Raw genomic sequence first — 13,014 nt, forward strand, 5'->3', positions numbered from 1 at the left:
TGAAGCCCCATGGGCTCCCTGGTCAGTGGGGAGTCTGGTTCTCCCTCCCCCTCTGCCACACAAGTAGGAGGATATACTTGTCCTCTCACTCTCTCAAATAAATAAATCTAAAAAAAAAAAAGTCCTAGAACAATACCAAGAAATCGATGTTTTAAAATGATGAATTAGAGGAAGGGGGGGACAGAGAATGGAGTGGATGGAAATGAAGGCGAGAAGGAGGGAAAGAGGTCCTGTGGCTGCCAAGTGGGAAACAGCACAGACCCTGGGAGGCAGGGAGCTTGGTGACCCAGCAAGTGGGGGACAAAAATGCAAGGACGGCAAGTCGGGTACACTGTGTCCTTTGGAGCTTTGCCACAACAGAGGGCCTGAGAATCAGTGTTCCCAAGGCACATCTTTGCTGGCCAGGGGTGACGGCTGGAGGAGCTAATGGTCCAGCTCCTCCCTACAGTAACATTAATAACGATGTTTAAGTGCCTGGCACTAGTCTATGATGTGTACTTTTAAACCATGTAAACCTCGCAACACCACCAGGGATGGGTACTGTTCTAATCCTCTTCATTTCATAGGTGTGGAAACTGAGGCACAGAAAAGTGACTTGTTCTAGTTGACACAGCTAGGAAGGGGGACAGATGGTATTTGAATCCAGGCAAGAATCCCACAGTCAATGCTCTTACCCACTATGGTATGCTGCTTCCCAGTGCTTCTGTTGTAGCCTTGTTCTCAGTCAGGTTGTATGGCCTTTTGGATAGGCTATCTCAGGAGTGTGAGCAGTCACTAACAATTTAGTATGAATTAGTTACCCCCACTCCCCCTTTCCTGACACTAATGCACAGCCATCACTGCTATGGTTTATGGGAGCACTGTAGTATAGGAGTTCAGTAATTGAGCTCTGGGGTCCTATGCTAGGGACTGAAGCCCGGTGCCACTTGCCAGGTGTGTAACTTTGGGCAAGTAGTATCACTAAACTGGGCCTCAGTTTCCTTCGTGAAGTCCCCGTTTTCCAGAAGAGGAAACTGAGAGGCTCAACACAAGCGCACACCCAGGACTTTAAGATCTGGGTTTTGAGCACATAATCACCTCCACAGAATGAGGAACCAAAACCAGGTTCTGTGAGAGGAAGTCAGGCCCAAGAGAAAGTTCTGGGAGACGCGCCCTGGTGATTGGTTGCCAGGAGGCCTACGTCCATTCTCCACACATCTGTTCTCTGTGCATCTGGGTGGAGGGAAGGGGACCCTGGGAGCCTGAGGTCTGCCTGCGCAGGGACCGCAAAGCCACCTGCAGGGCTGGACAGGTGAGGTGTTTCTGCCTTCCTCCTCCTTCAGTGGCATCCCTTCCTGCCCCACTAGTGCTCAGACCCCTTGCAATGGGTGCCTGATCCAGCTGCTGGGTGACACAGAGTATGGGTGGGGGCCGGGCCCCAACATCAGTCAGTAGAGGGAAGATGTGAGGTGTGCTTTGTTCTGGTGGGGGGAGGGGGGACACCCTAGCTCTGGCCTTGCCCCAGTCCTTAGCCCGGCATAGCACCCCTGCCCCCCATCTCCTGAACACACACAGGCAGGGCCGCGGCTAGAACTAGACCTGCCATTAAAATACTGAAATACCAGGGCACCTGGGTGGCTTAGTCGTTCAGCATTCGCCTTTGGCTCAGGTCAGGATCCCAGGGTTCTGGGATCGAGTCCCGCACCAGGCTCTCTGCTCTGCGGGGAGTCGGCTTCTCCTTTTCCCTCTCCCTCTGCCTACTTGTGTGCTCTCTCTCTGTCAAATAAATAAATTCTTTTAAAAAAAAAATACTGAAATACTTCCACAGTTTGGGGTAAATAGGTGCCACCCACTTCTGGTGCTCTCACCCCTCTGCTGGAGCCCTTCGGGCCTCCCCAACACCCAGCCCAGAGGCCTTCCTGATCCAGCTCTGGAGGACCTGCCCATCCTGGTGGGTGGGTGGATGGCTCCATCAATACCTGGTATGTTCCCTGCGTTAGGCTCAACATCAATCCCTCCACCCACAAGGTTCAGAGTCCTCAAGTATGGGTACCCATTTCACATGAACTCCTATGCATCCTTCAAAGCCTTGGCTCAATTGTCACTTTCTTCAGGAAGCCCTCTTGGTTTGTTCATGATGTGTTTTGGTGATATTGGGCACGTCTGGGTTCGCGCATCTCCCCTGGTACGAGGACCACAGGCCATCATTCCCACAGGAGCCCCAGATGACACCCACTGGGGCCCTGCTGGCTGCACTGGGGAAGGCTGAGGGGGAAGGGAGGACAAGCTGAGTCCTGGGAGGGGAGGTTGAGGGGGGAGAGCAAGGTCAGCAGGGCCTGTTCTCATGCTCTCTGGCTGAGGAGTGATTCTCCATCTGTCAGGCCGGGTGCGGGGGAAGATGCAGCAGGACAGAGCGAGGTGTGTGGGGGAAGCTTGGGGAAGTCCACGGTAATCAGGGAGAGGAAAAACAGGCACACCGTGTTGTTACAGAACCATTACATACAACTTACAAATAAGCCAGGACAGTGTGGAGGGTAGGGGAGAAGGCAGGAGGCCACGGAGGCAAGGTCAGGGTGGCGCGGTCCGGGCCCGGTCCTGGAGGGGGCTCAGACTGCGGTCCCCGGAGGGGCTGGGTGGGCGGAGACCAGGCTGCTTGTGGAGCCCTCGGAGCTTCCCCAGCAGCTCCTGGATGAAGTCCTGAGGACAGGGCAGGGGTCCTGAGAACACAGGGAGAGGCGGGGCTGCCCCTGCCCAGCCCAGCCCCTCTGATCTGGGCCCCTACTGCTCCCGCCTCCCCTCCCAGGCAGTGAAAGAGCCCGAAGGTAGGTTGGGGGGGGTGTCAAAAGGCAGAGATGGGGAAAGGCGAGGAACAGATAGAGAGACACAGGGAAAGACAAAGCCACAGACAAGGAGGGAGACAGAGACCTAGAAAATGAGACCAAGCCAGAGGCACAGAGACAGAGGGAGAGACAAAAGGACAGAGAAAGAAACAGCCACAGAGAGACAAGATGTTTCTCAGGCCAAGGGATCGCCAGGAGGATCCCCAGGGACAGAGGCCTTAGCTCCAGGGGGCAGACAGACACACAATGACGTTTGTCCCTCAGGCAGCCCAGAGCTGGTTGGAGAAACATGAATATTTTTCCCTTTTAAAGCAGGGAAGGAAGTGGGAGGGGTTGGGCTGCTCAGCTTCAGGGCTTGGAGGGATGGGGGTGGGGGGCAGAGGTGGGGAAGGGAATCCCAGGGTGGGAAGCAGCAGGAGGGGAGAGAGGCGGGAAGAGGCTGAGACCCAGGACCAGCCGCCCAAAAGAGGGGGCAGCAGAGGCACCAGCAGAAGCCAGACACAGATGGGGAGCATCTCTGTAGGGAGGAGATGACGGGCCCCAGTGGCAGATGGGGAGAGACAAGCCAGGGTGAGGAAGACAAAGACACCACTGGAGACGGGGAAAGGGCTGAGCGGCTCAGAGGGCTCCCCAGAGTTCCCCGGGCTGCCCCTGGGCCAGGCAGCTTCTTCCCTCCTCCCCAAGGACCCCCATCTCTACCAGGAAGCAGGGGCCCAGAGCAGGGAGGAACACTCACCTCTGTGGGGTTCCTGCATGACTTCAGGAGTCCCTAAACCCCCGCCCCCCACAAAAAAAAGAAAATAGTAAACAACTAGCCCCTTGGCCCCTCCAGCCCCCTTCTCTCCCCCAACAAAGCCCCGAGGCAACCAGACAAAAGGGAGTCAGGCTCCAAGGGGCACTTCCCATCTGGTCACTGGGGGAGAACATGGCCCCAGGGTCTTACAGAGTGAGTGGGGGGAGGGTTAAGAAACTCAGCCCCAGGATCAGCTCTAAGTCCAGAGAGGGTCAGAAGGTCACACAGCGTTTCCTGCCTCTAGGAGAGCCACAGGCCCTAAACAGCCAGGACGCACAGGCAGGCAACCTGCCTGGCTTTGACTCCCAGCTCTGGGACCCGGGGCAAGGGATTAAATCACTTTCCTCATCTGGAAGATGGAGGTCTTAAACCCTTCCCAGGATTTGTGAGGGTTAAATGAGTTAAGTGGAAAGGAATGGAAACAGTGTGTGGCACGTAGGAAGTGCTCAATAAACACGCTGACTACTGTTGGGGCTTCGAGGGCAGCCTTTCCCTTCACCTACCTGGATTTTCCGGCTTCTGTCCTCTTCGCTCTCTAATTCCAACAATTCGTCGATGTTGACCTCATCAGGCATGTCTGCCTCCTACGGCAGGGAGGGAGGAGGGGTCAGGGTCCCTTGCCTGCCCCTCCCTCGACTTTGTCCAGGCCTCCCGAGAAGCTCAACCAGCCCCAGGGCCCAGCTGGCCGGTTCTGGAGCAACAATGTGGCAGTCAGGGACAGCACCGCCAACGCGGGACATCTGGGTGCTGGGGGGAGGGGTGGCAGATGGGTTGACAGAGGCCCAGCGGTCTGTACCAGCTCAGATGCCGGGGTCCCCAGAGCCCAGAGAGCCTTGGGGCTGGCACAGGTCTCTCTCCTTGGCCCCAGTTCCCATAGAGGGAAACAGGCCTGGTCGAGTCTCGGAATGTCAGATTCTGGGATTCAGGAGAGGGGCTGGTTCTGCCCTTTCAAGGAAAAGTCTAAGCACTAGGTGTGGGGGAGGGGCGCAGGCCGGCTAGAGCCTGCTGGGGGAGGCCCCTTGCCTAAGAGGACCAGAAGGGAGGGTAGGGCTCCCGCCAGCCCCCAGGGCAAAGAGTGCACCTCAATCGGTCCAGAGAGATGACCACCAACGCGCCCCAGAGTGGGTGAGAGGGATGAGCCATGGGCCCAACTTTGAGCGGCCCAGAGGGGCATTCCTCCTGTAGCCTGCAGGGGCAAAAAGCCAAACGCAGGCTGCCTCACTCTCCCTGGGAGGGACAGAATCCAGCTGTCAAAGCAAGAGATCCCGGAGGCTATAGATTTTTTCCTCCCCCACCCAATGTCCTTCAGACTTCACTGTGGGCCTCAGGGCTGGGTGGCCTGGGTTTGTCTGCAGGTGGGGGCGGCTGTCAGCAAAGGCGTGGCTAGTCCTTAAGTGGGTCGCATGCCTGTGTGAGGCTCTGCAGGTGAGCCAGAGACTGAGGCCAAGGGGCCAGCGCCAAGGCCAAGGCCAGGGCCAGCAGGAGAGTGCAGAGCTCTGGGGCGTCATGAGCAGTCTGCCCGGGGGCTATGGTCCGAGGACTGCAAGACATGTGGCTCTGGTTTAGTGTGTCACACCAGCTAAAAATGTCCGCCATCGGAGGATGACCTTAGAGGATGCCACCTACCAATGGCCACTGGACTTCTCCGTCCACTTAGAGGAGCCTCCTTGTGTGCCTGACAACATTGGGACCTTGTGTCACCATCAGGGGCCCTGCCTTCCGTCACCTTGGAGCCGTGCGGAGGAGCATCTGTGTGCCTCCTGTTTGTCCACTGACACAACCCCCATGTCCCTGGGATTGTTTCGTGTGTGGCTCAGTGTGACTTCAAGCAGAAACTCAAGTGGAAGGTGTGAAACACACATGGGTAGCCTAGGCGTCCCCACACGAGGCTGTTGCTCACGCCCCGTGTGGCCACCGACAGCTGTAGTCTCTGCCTTGCCAGGCCTGTGTGTCCCTACAGCTTGTGCGGTTTTCTGCCTGCGTGTGGCTGTAATTTCGGCTATTTTCTGTGAGCAGCTGTAGTGCCTGTCATTGTGTCTGCATGTGGTCCTTCCTTTTGCTTTCAGGTGGCAACGGAGGGTTTTCCGTGAATCATTCCGTGTCGCAGGGAGTTGCCCCGGCTCTGGTGTGCGTATGACTCCATGGAGGGTCTCTGAGTAGCTGGAACCGGAGTCCTTTTGTGTGGGTGTAGTTGTGCGGGGTGTCGGCATACGCCTGTGGCCTGTGCTATTGTGTCTGGGGGTGCTGATCTGTAGGGGACCGCAGCCTGTGTCCCTGAGAGTCTGTACGTGGCTGCTGTGTCTACCAGTGGCTCTAACTCGTCGCTGGGCACGTCTGTGAATGTTGTCGCTTCCTTTGCGGTGGGTCTCTGGGTCTCAGTACCCTCCCGGTCCCTTCACCGGATCTAAGTTCGGCTTGAAGACAGACCCTCCCCCACAACCTCTCTCCAGATTTGGCCGCTCTGGCTCCCCAACTTTGCCTTCTTGCCCCCCATAGGCTCAACCGCTATGCTCAACCATCTCTGGAGACCCGAGCGGGTGTCTGGGTCCACAAGCAGAGACCCAGGGAGGGGACACAGCAAGGGCCAATGAGTCCCCGAGCGCGCGTTCCCTTGTGTGACCTGGGAGGCCAGCACAAGCAACCAGAGACCCAGAGGGCGTAGGGAGTCCGGACGAAGGGTGTGTCACTCCGCGATCCCCACACCCGCCTTTGCCCCCGTACCCCTCCCTGCCTCACCCTGCCGCGGTACAGCTCCTCCAAGCGCCCGTCAATCCACTTCTCCACGTCCAGGCGCCGCTGCAGCTCCCGCCGGTCGTACTTGACGGTGACACGCGCGTGTCGTTTCTGCAGGCCCCCGGGGCTGCCCCCCGGGCCGCGAGCCCGCGATGGAGACTGCAGCTTGCTCAGCACCCGCTTGCCTAGCCGCTGAGCTGCCATAGCGCTCCGGGTCCCGGCCCCCGCGCCGCGCTGTGCGGCTCCGCGGGCGCCCAGGGGGCCTCTTACGGGCCGGGGCGGGGCCGACCGGGGGCGGGGGCATGGGCTTGCCCGGGGGCCAGCTCCGCCCCAGTCGCCCGGGCCTCAGTTTCCCCGCCGGCAGCGCGGGGACTAGTCGCTGCACCGCGTAAAGCCCGCAGCCGTGTTCAGTCCAGGTGTGCGCGCGGTCCCGGAGTCCCAGGCTGGGGCCGGGCGGCTGGGGCTCCCGGGGCCTGGATCCCGGGGGGCGGGGTCCCGGGACAGGCTCTTGGGGACCGGGCCTGTCTGCGCCCCCTGACGGCTGCAAGGGACAGTGCAGGAGCCCGCGTGCCGCCTTTCTCCCCAAGGGAAGATTCAGCCAGAGTACTCACAGTACATTTATTCGTTCTTTCATTTATTCGCTCATTCATGCAGCCTTCCGTTCACTTACTCACTCACTCTATTCAACAGATATGTACTCGTTTGACATCATGACATCTGGTAGCCTGTCATATCACACTCCTCAAGCCGGATAGCATCCAGATGGTCTTTCCTCCCTCTCGTTATTGTCAGGCCCCTCCTCCCCGACTCCCCTCCCCATGGGTTTCTTAGTGACCTGCGCAGGGGGATTCGGCACCTGCTCTCTTCAGTTCTTTCAGATTTCTGAAAAATATATATATATCCCCCCCCCCGATAGATAGATAGATAGAGAGATATCACACACACACACACACACACACACACACACACACACACACCAGGCACTGTTCTAGGCACTAGAGAAAGAACAGTGAACAGGAAAGCCTAGTCCTCGAGGAGTTGACATTCTTATGCTGGGGACAGTCAATAGGAAGCACTAGTATACAGCTTATTAGAATATGATAAGTTCTATGGAGAAATACGAAGCAGAACGGAGGAATGAAGTGAGGCAGGGGTTTGCAATTTTAGCAAGGGAGATCACAGAAGTCCCTTACTTCACCAGTCTTCCCACTTCTAATTATGAGCACTAAGAACGATTCTTTTTATGATTCTAATTATAAGCAGCAAGAACCCAGGCGCCCCTAGAGCTTACTTCATTTTTTTAAAGATTTTATTTATTTATTTGACAGACAGAGATCACAAGTAGGCAGAGAGGCAGGCAGAGAGAGGAGGAAGCAGGTTCCCTGCTGAGCAGAGAGCCCTATGTGAGGCTCGATCCCAGGACGCTGGGATCATGACCCAAGCAGAAGGCAGAGGCTTTAACCCACTGAGCCACCCAGGCGCCCCTAGAGCTTACTTTAAAAAAAAAAAAAAAAAAAGTTTGGTTTTTTTGTTTGTTTTTATAAAAGATTTTTTTTAAATATTTTATTTATTTATTTGACACACAGAGAGAGAGATCACGAGTAGGCAGAGAGTCAGGCAGAGGGAGAGGGGGAAGCAGGCTCCCTGCCGAGCAGAGAGCCTGATGCGGGGCCTGATCCCAGGACCCTGAGATCATGACCTGCAGAGGCTTAACCCACTAGGCCACCCAGGCGTCCCCCCCACCCAAAAAAGAAAGTTTTGTGTTTCAAAGGACATCATGAAGAAGGGGAAGAGATGGGAGGCCTGGGTGGCTCAGTCATTAAGCCTCTGCCTTCATCTCAGGTCATTATCCCAGGGTCCTGGGATCGAGCCCCACATCCGCTCCCTGCTCAGCAGGGAGTCTGCTTCTCCCTCTCCCACCCCCCCTGCTTGTGTTCCCTCTCTCTGTGTCTCTCCATGTCAAATAAATAAATAGAATCTTTTTAAAATTTTTTTAAAAAGGAAAGGGAAGAGACAACCCCCAGAGTGAAGAAAGAATTGCAAATCATGTACCTGATACTTTTTTTTAGATTTTATTTATTTGTTTTCTATTTTTCAAAGATTTTATTTATTTATTTGAGAGAGAGAGAGCACACAAGCTGGGGCAGAGGGAGAGGGAGAAGCAGGTTCCCCTGCTGAGCAGAGTCCGACATGGGGCTCCATTCCAGTCAAAGGCAGACCCTTAACCAATGTAGGCACCCAGGTACTCCTATTTTTTTATTTGAGAGAGAGAGAGAGAGAGAGAGAGAGAGAGGGAGGAGGGGCAGAGAGAGAAGCAGCCACAGAACCCCAGGCAGACTCTGCACTGTGTGCAACAGCCCACACAGGGCTTAGTCCCACCACCCAGAGATCATGACCACAGCCTAAACCAAGAGTCAGGGGCTCAGCCATCTGAGCCTCCTAGGTGTCCCCTAATAAGGTACTTGTACCTAAAATAAAGAACGAAGTGGTGGAACTCAATAATAATAAGACAAATAAGCTAGTGAAAAAATGGACAAAGACTCTGAATAGACATTTCTCTAAAAATGATTCTATACAAAGGCCAATAAACATATGAAAAGATGCTCAACCGGTTAATTATCAGGAAAAAGCAAATCAAAACCACAAGGAGATACCACTTCACATCCAGTAGGATGGCCATAATTTCTTTTATTTCTTTTTTAACATTTATTTTCTTTTCTATAGTAATCTCTACACCCAGTGTGGGACTTGAGTTACAAACTCCCAGATCAAGAGTCACACACTCTTCCAGCTAGATTCTCCAGATGGCTATAATAGACTTTATTTATTTTTTTAAAGATTTTATTTATTTATTTGACAAACAGAGATCACAAGTAGGCAGAGAGGCAGGCAGAGAGAGAGGGAGAAGCAGGCTCCCTGCTGAGCAGAGAGCCCCATGCAGGGCTCAATCCCAGTATCCTTGGGACCATGACCTGAGCCGAAGGCAGAGGCTTTAACCCACTGAGCCACCCAGGCACCCCTATAATAGCTTTTAAGTGGAAAATACCAAGTGTTGGCAAGGCTGTGGAGAAATCACAACTTTCATACATTCATTCTGGGAATATAAAATGGTGCGGCCACTTTGGAAAACATTCTGGCAGTTCCTCAAAAGGTTAAACTTAGAGTTACCATATGACTCAGCAATTCTACTCCTAAGAGTACACTAGAGAACTGAAAGCATATGTTCACACAAAAACTTGTATGTGAATGTTCATCACGGCATTGTTCAGAATAACCAGAAGGTGGAAACAGCACAGCGCACCAACTGATGAATGGATAAATAAAATGTGGTACATCCATAAAATGGCCTGGAATTTGGCAAGAAATTAAGTATTCATACATGCTATACTATAGATGAACCTTGAAACCATGCCAAGTGAGAGAGGCCACACGCTGTATGATTCTACTTATATGAAATATCCAGAATAGGCAAATCCATAGACAGAAAATAGATTGGTGGTTGCCTGGGGCTGAGAGAATTGAGGGGAGGGGAGTGATTGCTGACCAGTATGGGGTTTCTTTTCTTTTCTTTTTTTTTTTTTTAAGATTTTATTTATTTGACACAGAGAGAGTGGGGATGGATGGGGGAGAACAAGGCAGAGGGAGAAGCAATGTCCCTGGTGAGCAGAGACCCCAATGACGGACTTGATACCAGGACCCTGGGATCATTACCTGAGCCGAAGGCAGAGGCTTTAACCCACTGAGCCACCCAGGCACCCCAGGCCTGTGGATATTTTGAGGTGGGTGGCCTGTGGGGCTGTATGGATACAGTCAGGGGGTCACTGTGGGCCCTTGTGCCTGGGTCAAGTTTCCATTGCTCATGCCTGCTGTCTCAAAGTAGCCTCTACAAAGCATGGTCCTTTCTCAACACGTTTGCCCGGATGGTTCTTTCTATCAGCAGGGTTCATTCCTTCATCTCCCTCAGATGTCACCGGAGCAGTGGGGTCTTGTCTGAACACCTGCCTCACTCACATTGTGAGTCCCACGTCCCTTATTTGGCTCGATGTTTTATCCATAACATCACCTTTCCACGTTGTATATAATTTACTCATTCTATCTACTGTCCGTTTTCCAGATAGCCATGTGCCAAAGGGCAAAAGGAGTGGTCTACAGGAGTACAGGCAAAAAGGGGGTACACTGCCTGTAGAGAATTTAAAATATAAACAAATAGGGGCACCTGGGTGGCTCAGTGGGTTAAACCTCTGTCTTCTGCTCAGGTCAGGATCTCAAGGTCTTGCAATCAAGACCCGCATTGGGCTCTCTGCTCAGCAGGGAGCCTGCTTCTCCCTCTGTCTGCCTGCCTCTCTGCCTACTTGTGATCTCTCTCTGTCAAATAAATAAATAAAATCTTAAAATAAAATAAAATAAAATATAAGCAAGTAAAACCGACCGAAAGTTGGCCCAGTTTTTATTAGACCATGCACTGACAAATTCTAAGGCGTATCAGTGATAAAATAATCCTCCAAAATAATCCAGAATCTTTTGTTGGTCTGCTTGTAAACAATTGATACAATTACTGTTGAGTTTATTTTTATTTTATTTTTTTAAGATTTATTTATTTATTTGAAAGAGAGAGAGAAACAGAGAAAAGAAGTGGGGGGAGGGGCAGAGGGAGAGGGAGAGAAGCTAACTCTCTGCTGAGCTTAGAGCCCAGCATGGGCATCATCTCAAGACCCTGAGATCCTGACCTGAGCTGAAATCAAGAGTCACCTGCTTCACTGACTGAGCCACTCACACTCCAGTTTTTGTTTTTGTTTTTTTAAGATTTTATTTGAGAGAGAAGGGTAGAGAGACAGAGAGAGAGCGAGAGAGAATGAAGAGGGGAGAGGCAGAGGGAGAAGCAGTCTCCCAGCTGAGCAGGGAGATGATGTAGGGCTGGATTCCAGAAGCCCAAGAGCCCGAGCCAAAGGCAGCCACTTAACTGACTGAGTTACCCAGGCTCCCCCGTCCCCCATTGAGTTTTAATAATAGGCTTCCAGTTAGTTATTTTTATTACTGTGTCCTTTAGTAAATGTTGTATTAGTAATAGTTTTCTTTTTTTTTTTTTAAAGATTTATTTATTTATTTATTTGACAGACAGAGATCACAAGTAGGCAGAGAGGCAGGCAGAGAGAGGAGGAAGCAGGTTCCCTGCTGAGCAGAGAGCCCGGTGCGGGGCTCGATCCCAGGACCCTGAGATCATGACCTGAGCCGAAGGTAGAGACTTTAACCCACTGAGCCACCCAGGCACCCCTCAATTGCTAATTTTAAGACTAAAGAACAAATTAATGACTCTTACATGATTGTTGTTGAAAATAATTTTCTGGTAGAGAGGAGGAAGTATAAAAAAGTTACCCCCTCCAGGTGTCAAATATCCTAGTCCTACCACTGTTCCCTAATTACAAAATGAGTTCCGGGGCGCCTGGGTGGCTCAGTGGGTTAAGCCTCTTCCTTCGGCTCAGGTCATGATTTCAGAGTCCTGGGATCAAGCCCCACATTGGGCTCTCTGCTCAGCAGGGAGTCTGCTTCCCCTTCTCTCTCTGCTTGCCTCTCTGCCTACTTGTGATCTCTGTCAAATAAATAAATAAAATCTTTTTTTTTTTTAAAAAGAGCTCCAACAGGACAGGGATTTTGCTTTGTTCCTTGTTGTATCTTCTCCAGCATTTACAACAGTACCTGGCTCATTGTGGGTGCTCAATGAATATGCCAAATGAACAGATGCGTGAATGAATGGACCTGTGACTCCTTTCCAGCCTCAACTCTCACCACAGTCCTGTTTCTTGGCTAAAGACCTGGCTTAGAGAAATGGGGTGGGGTCGGGGGGTTCAGGTGCTGGAGAGATCTTTGTTCTCACATTGAGACTCTTGACCTTGAGGCCTTGGACCTCACTAAAAGATTAAAGAAGATGGTGGGCAAAAAAATTTTTTAATAAAAAAAAAGTGGTGAGGACACCTGGTTGGCTCAGTTGGTATAGCACATGACTCTCGAACTTGAGGTTACTGAGTTCCTGCCCCATGCTGGATGTAGAGATTACTTAAAAATAAAACAAACAAACAGACACAAAAGCTCAATTGCTTCAGTTAGACACCATTTTGATAACCCAATTAAGGCTCCTCACAAGTTATGCGAGCAGGGAGCCTGAAGACTGGGAATGGCCCTGGATCCTGCAAGGCACTTTTGCCTTCCTTGCCTAGGGCCTTTGCATTTGCTGTTCCAGATGCTTAGAATGTTTCTCCATCAGCGCTTCGGATCCTTCATGTTCATTATCAAAGCCACCTCCTCACTCCCACCACCTCAGTCCCTGATCATTCAGTCTGCGCTCCCCCATCCCATCCCCAATCATTCTAATCAGTCCGTCCTGTGCTTCTGTCATCACTACTCTTGGTTGTTCCTGTTTGGTGAGGAAAGGACTAGTCTGGCCTGGTCATTGCTGGGTTCTCAGGAACGTGCCCAGCAGGCGTTGAGTGAACGTTCAATTTAGGAAGGAATAAATCCCTCACCCTCAAAGGAGGGCAAAAATGAGGCAAGCTTCATCACCACATTTTCAGGAACCACAGATTCCCAGGAAGAGCATTCTGTACCTTCTTCTCCTACCCCGAGGCCCAGCCCAAGAGTGAAGGTACTGATGTAGGAGAGACGATGTAAGGATTC

At 52.3% G+C, this 13,014-nt stretch overlaps 1 protein-coding gene across 2 annotated transcripts; it reads right to left on the minus strand.

The window, feature by feature from the left end:
- Positions 1-2,458: 2,458 nt before the first annotated feature.
- LOC111161570 (protein phosphatase 1 regulatory inhibitor subunit 14A) lies at positions 2,459-6,598 on the minus strand. Of its 2 annotated transcripts, XM_022525310.1 has the most exons (4): positions 6,349-6,598; positions 4,116-4,196; positions 3,556-3,588; positions 2,459-2,676 (listed from the first exon to the last, which is right to left on the minus strand). In XM_022525310.1, exons 1-4 carry the CDS (start codon positions 6,547-6,549, stop codon positions 2,548-2,550), a joined length of 444 nt encoding a protein of 147 aa, XP_022381018.1. In that variant the 5' UTR covers positions 6,550-6,598; the 3' UTR covers positions 2,459-2,547. The 2 variants fall into 2 exon arrangements, with proteins under 2 accessions (XP_022381018.1, XP_022381019.1); XM_022525311.1 differs by lacking the exon at positions 4,116-4,196.
- Between the last annotated feature and the right edge of the window lie 6,416 nt (positions 6,599-13,014).

The sequence above is a fragment of the Enhydra lutris genome, unplaced genomic scaffold (assembly GCF_002288905.1).
Source record: "Enhydra lutris kenyoni isolate GAN:26980312 unplaced genomic scaffold, ASM228890v2 scaffoldscaffold85, whole genome shotgun sequence".
Taxonomy (NCBI): Eukaryota; Metazoa; Chordata; class Mammalia; order Carnivora; family Mustelidae; genus Enhydra; species Enhydra lutris.

What these genes read in the sequence shown, in the direction of transcription:
- LOC111161570 (XM_022525310.1), bottom strand. Translation starts at nt 6,549, where the DNA reads ATGGCAGCTCAGCGGCTAGGCAAGCGGGTGCTGAGCAAGCTGCAGTCT. An exon ending in AGGAGCTGTACCGCGGCAGG is followed by an intron (nt 4,197 to 6,348) that starts GTGAGGCAGGGA and finishes TCCCTGCCGTAG; the next exon opens with GAGGCAGACATGCCTGATGA. An exon ending in ACAGAAGCCGGAAAATCCAG is followed by an intron (nt 3,589 to 4,115) that starts GTAGGTGAAGGG and finishes GCGGGGGTTTAG; the next exon opens with GGACTCCTGAAGTCATGCAG.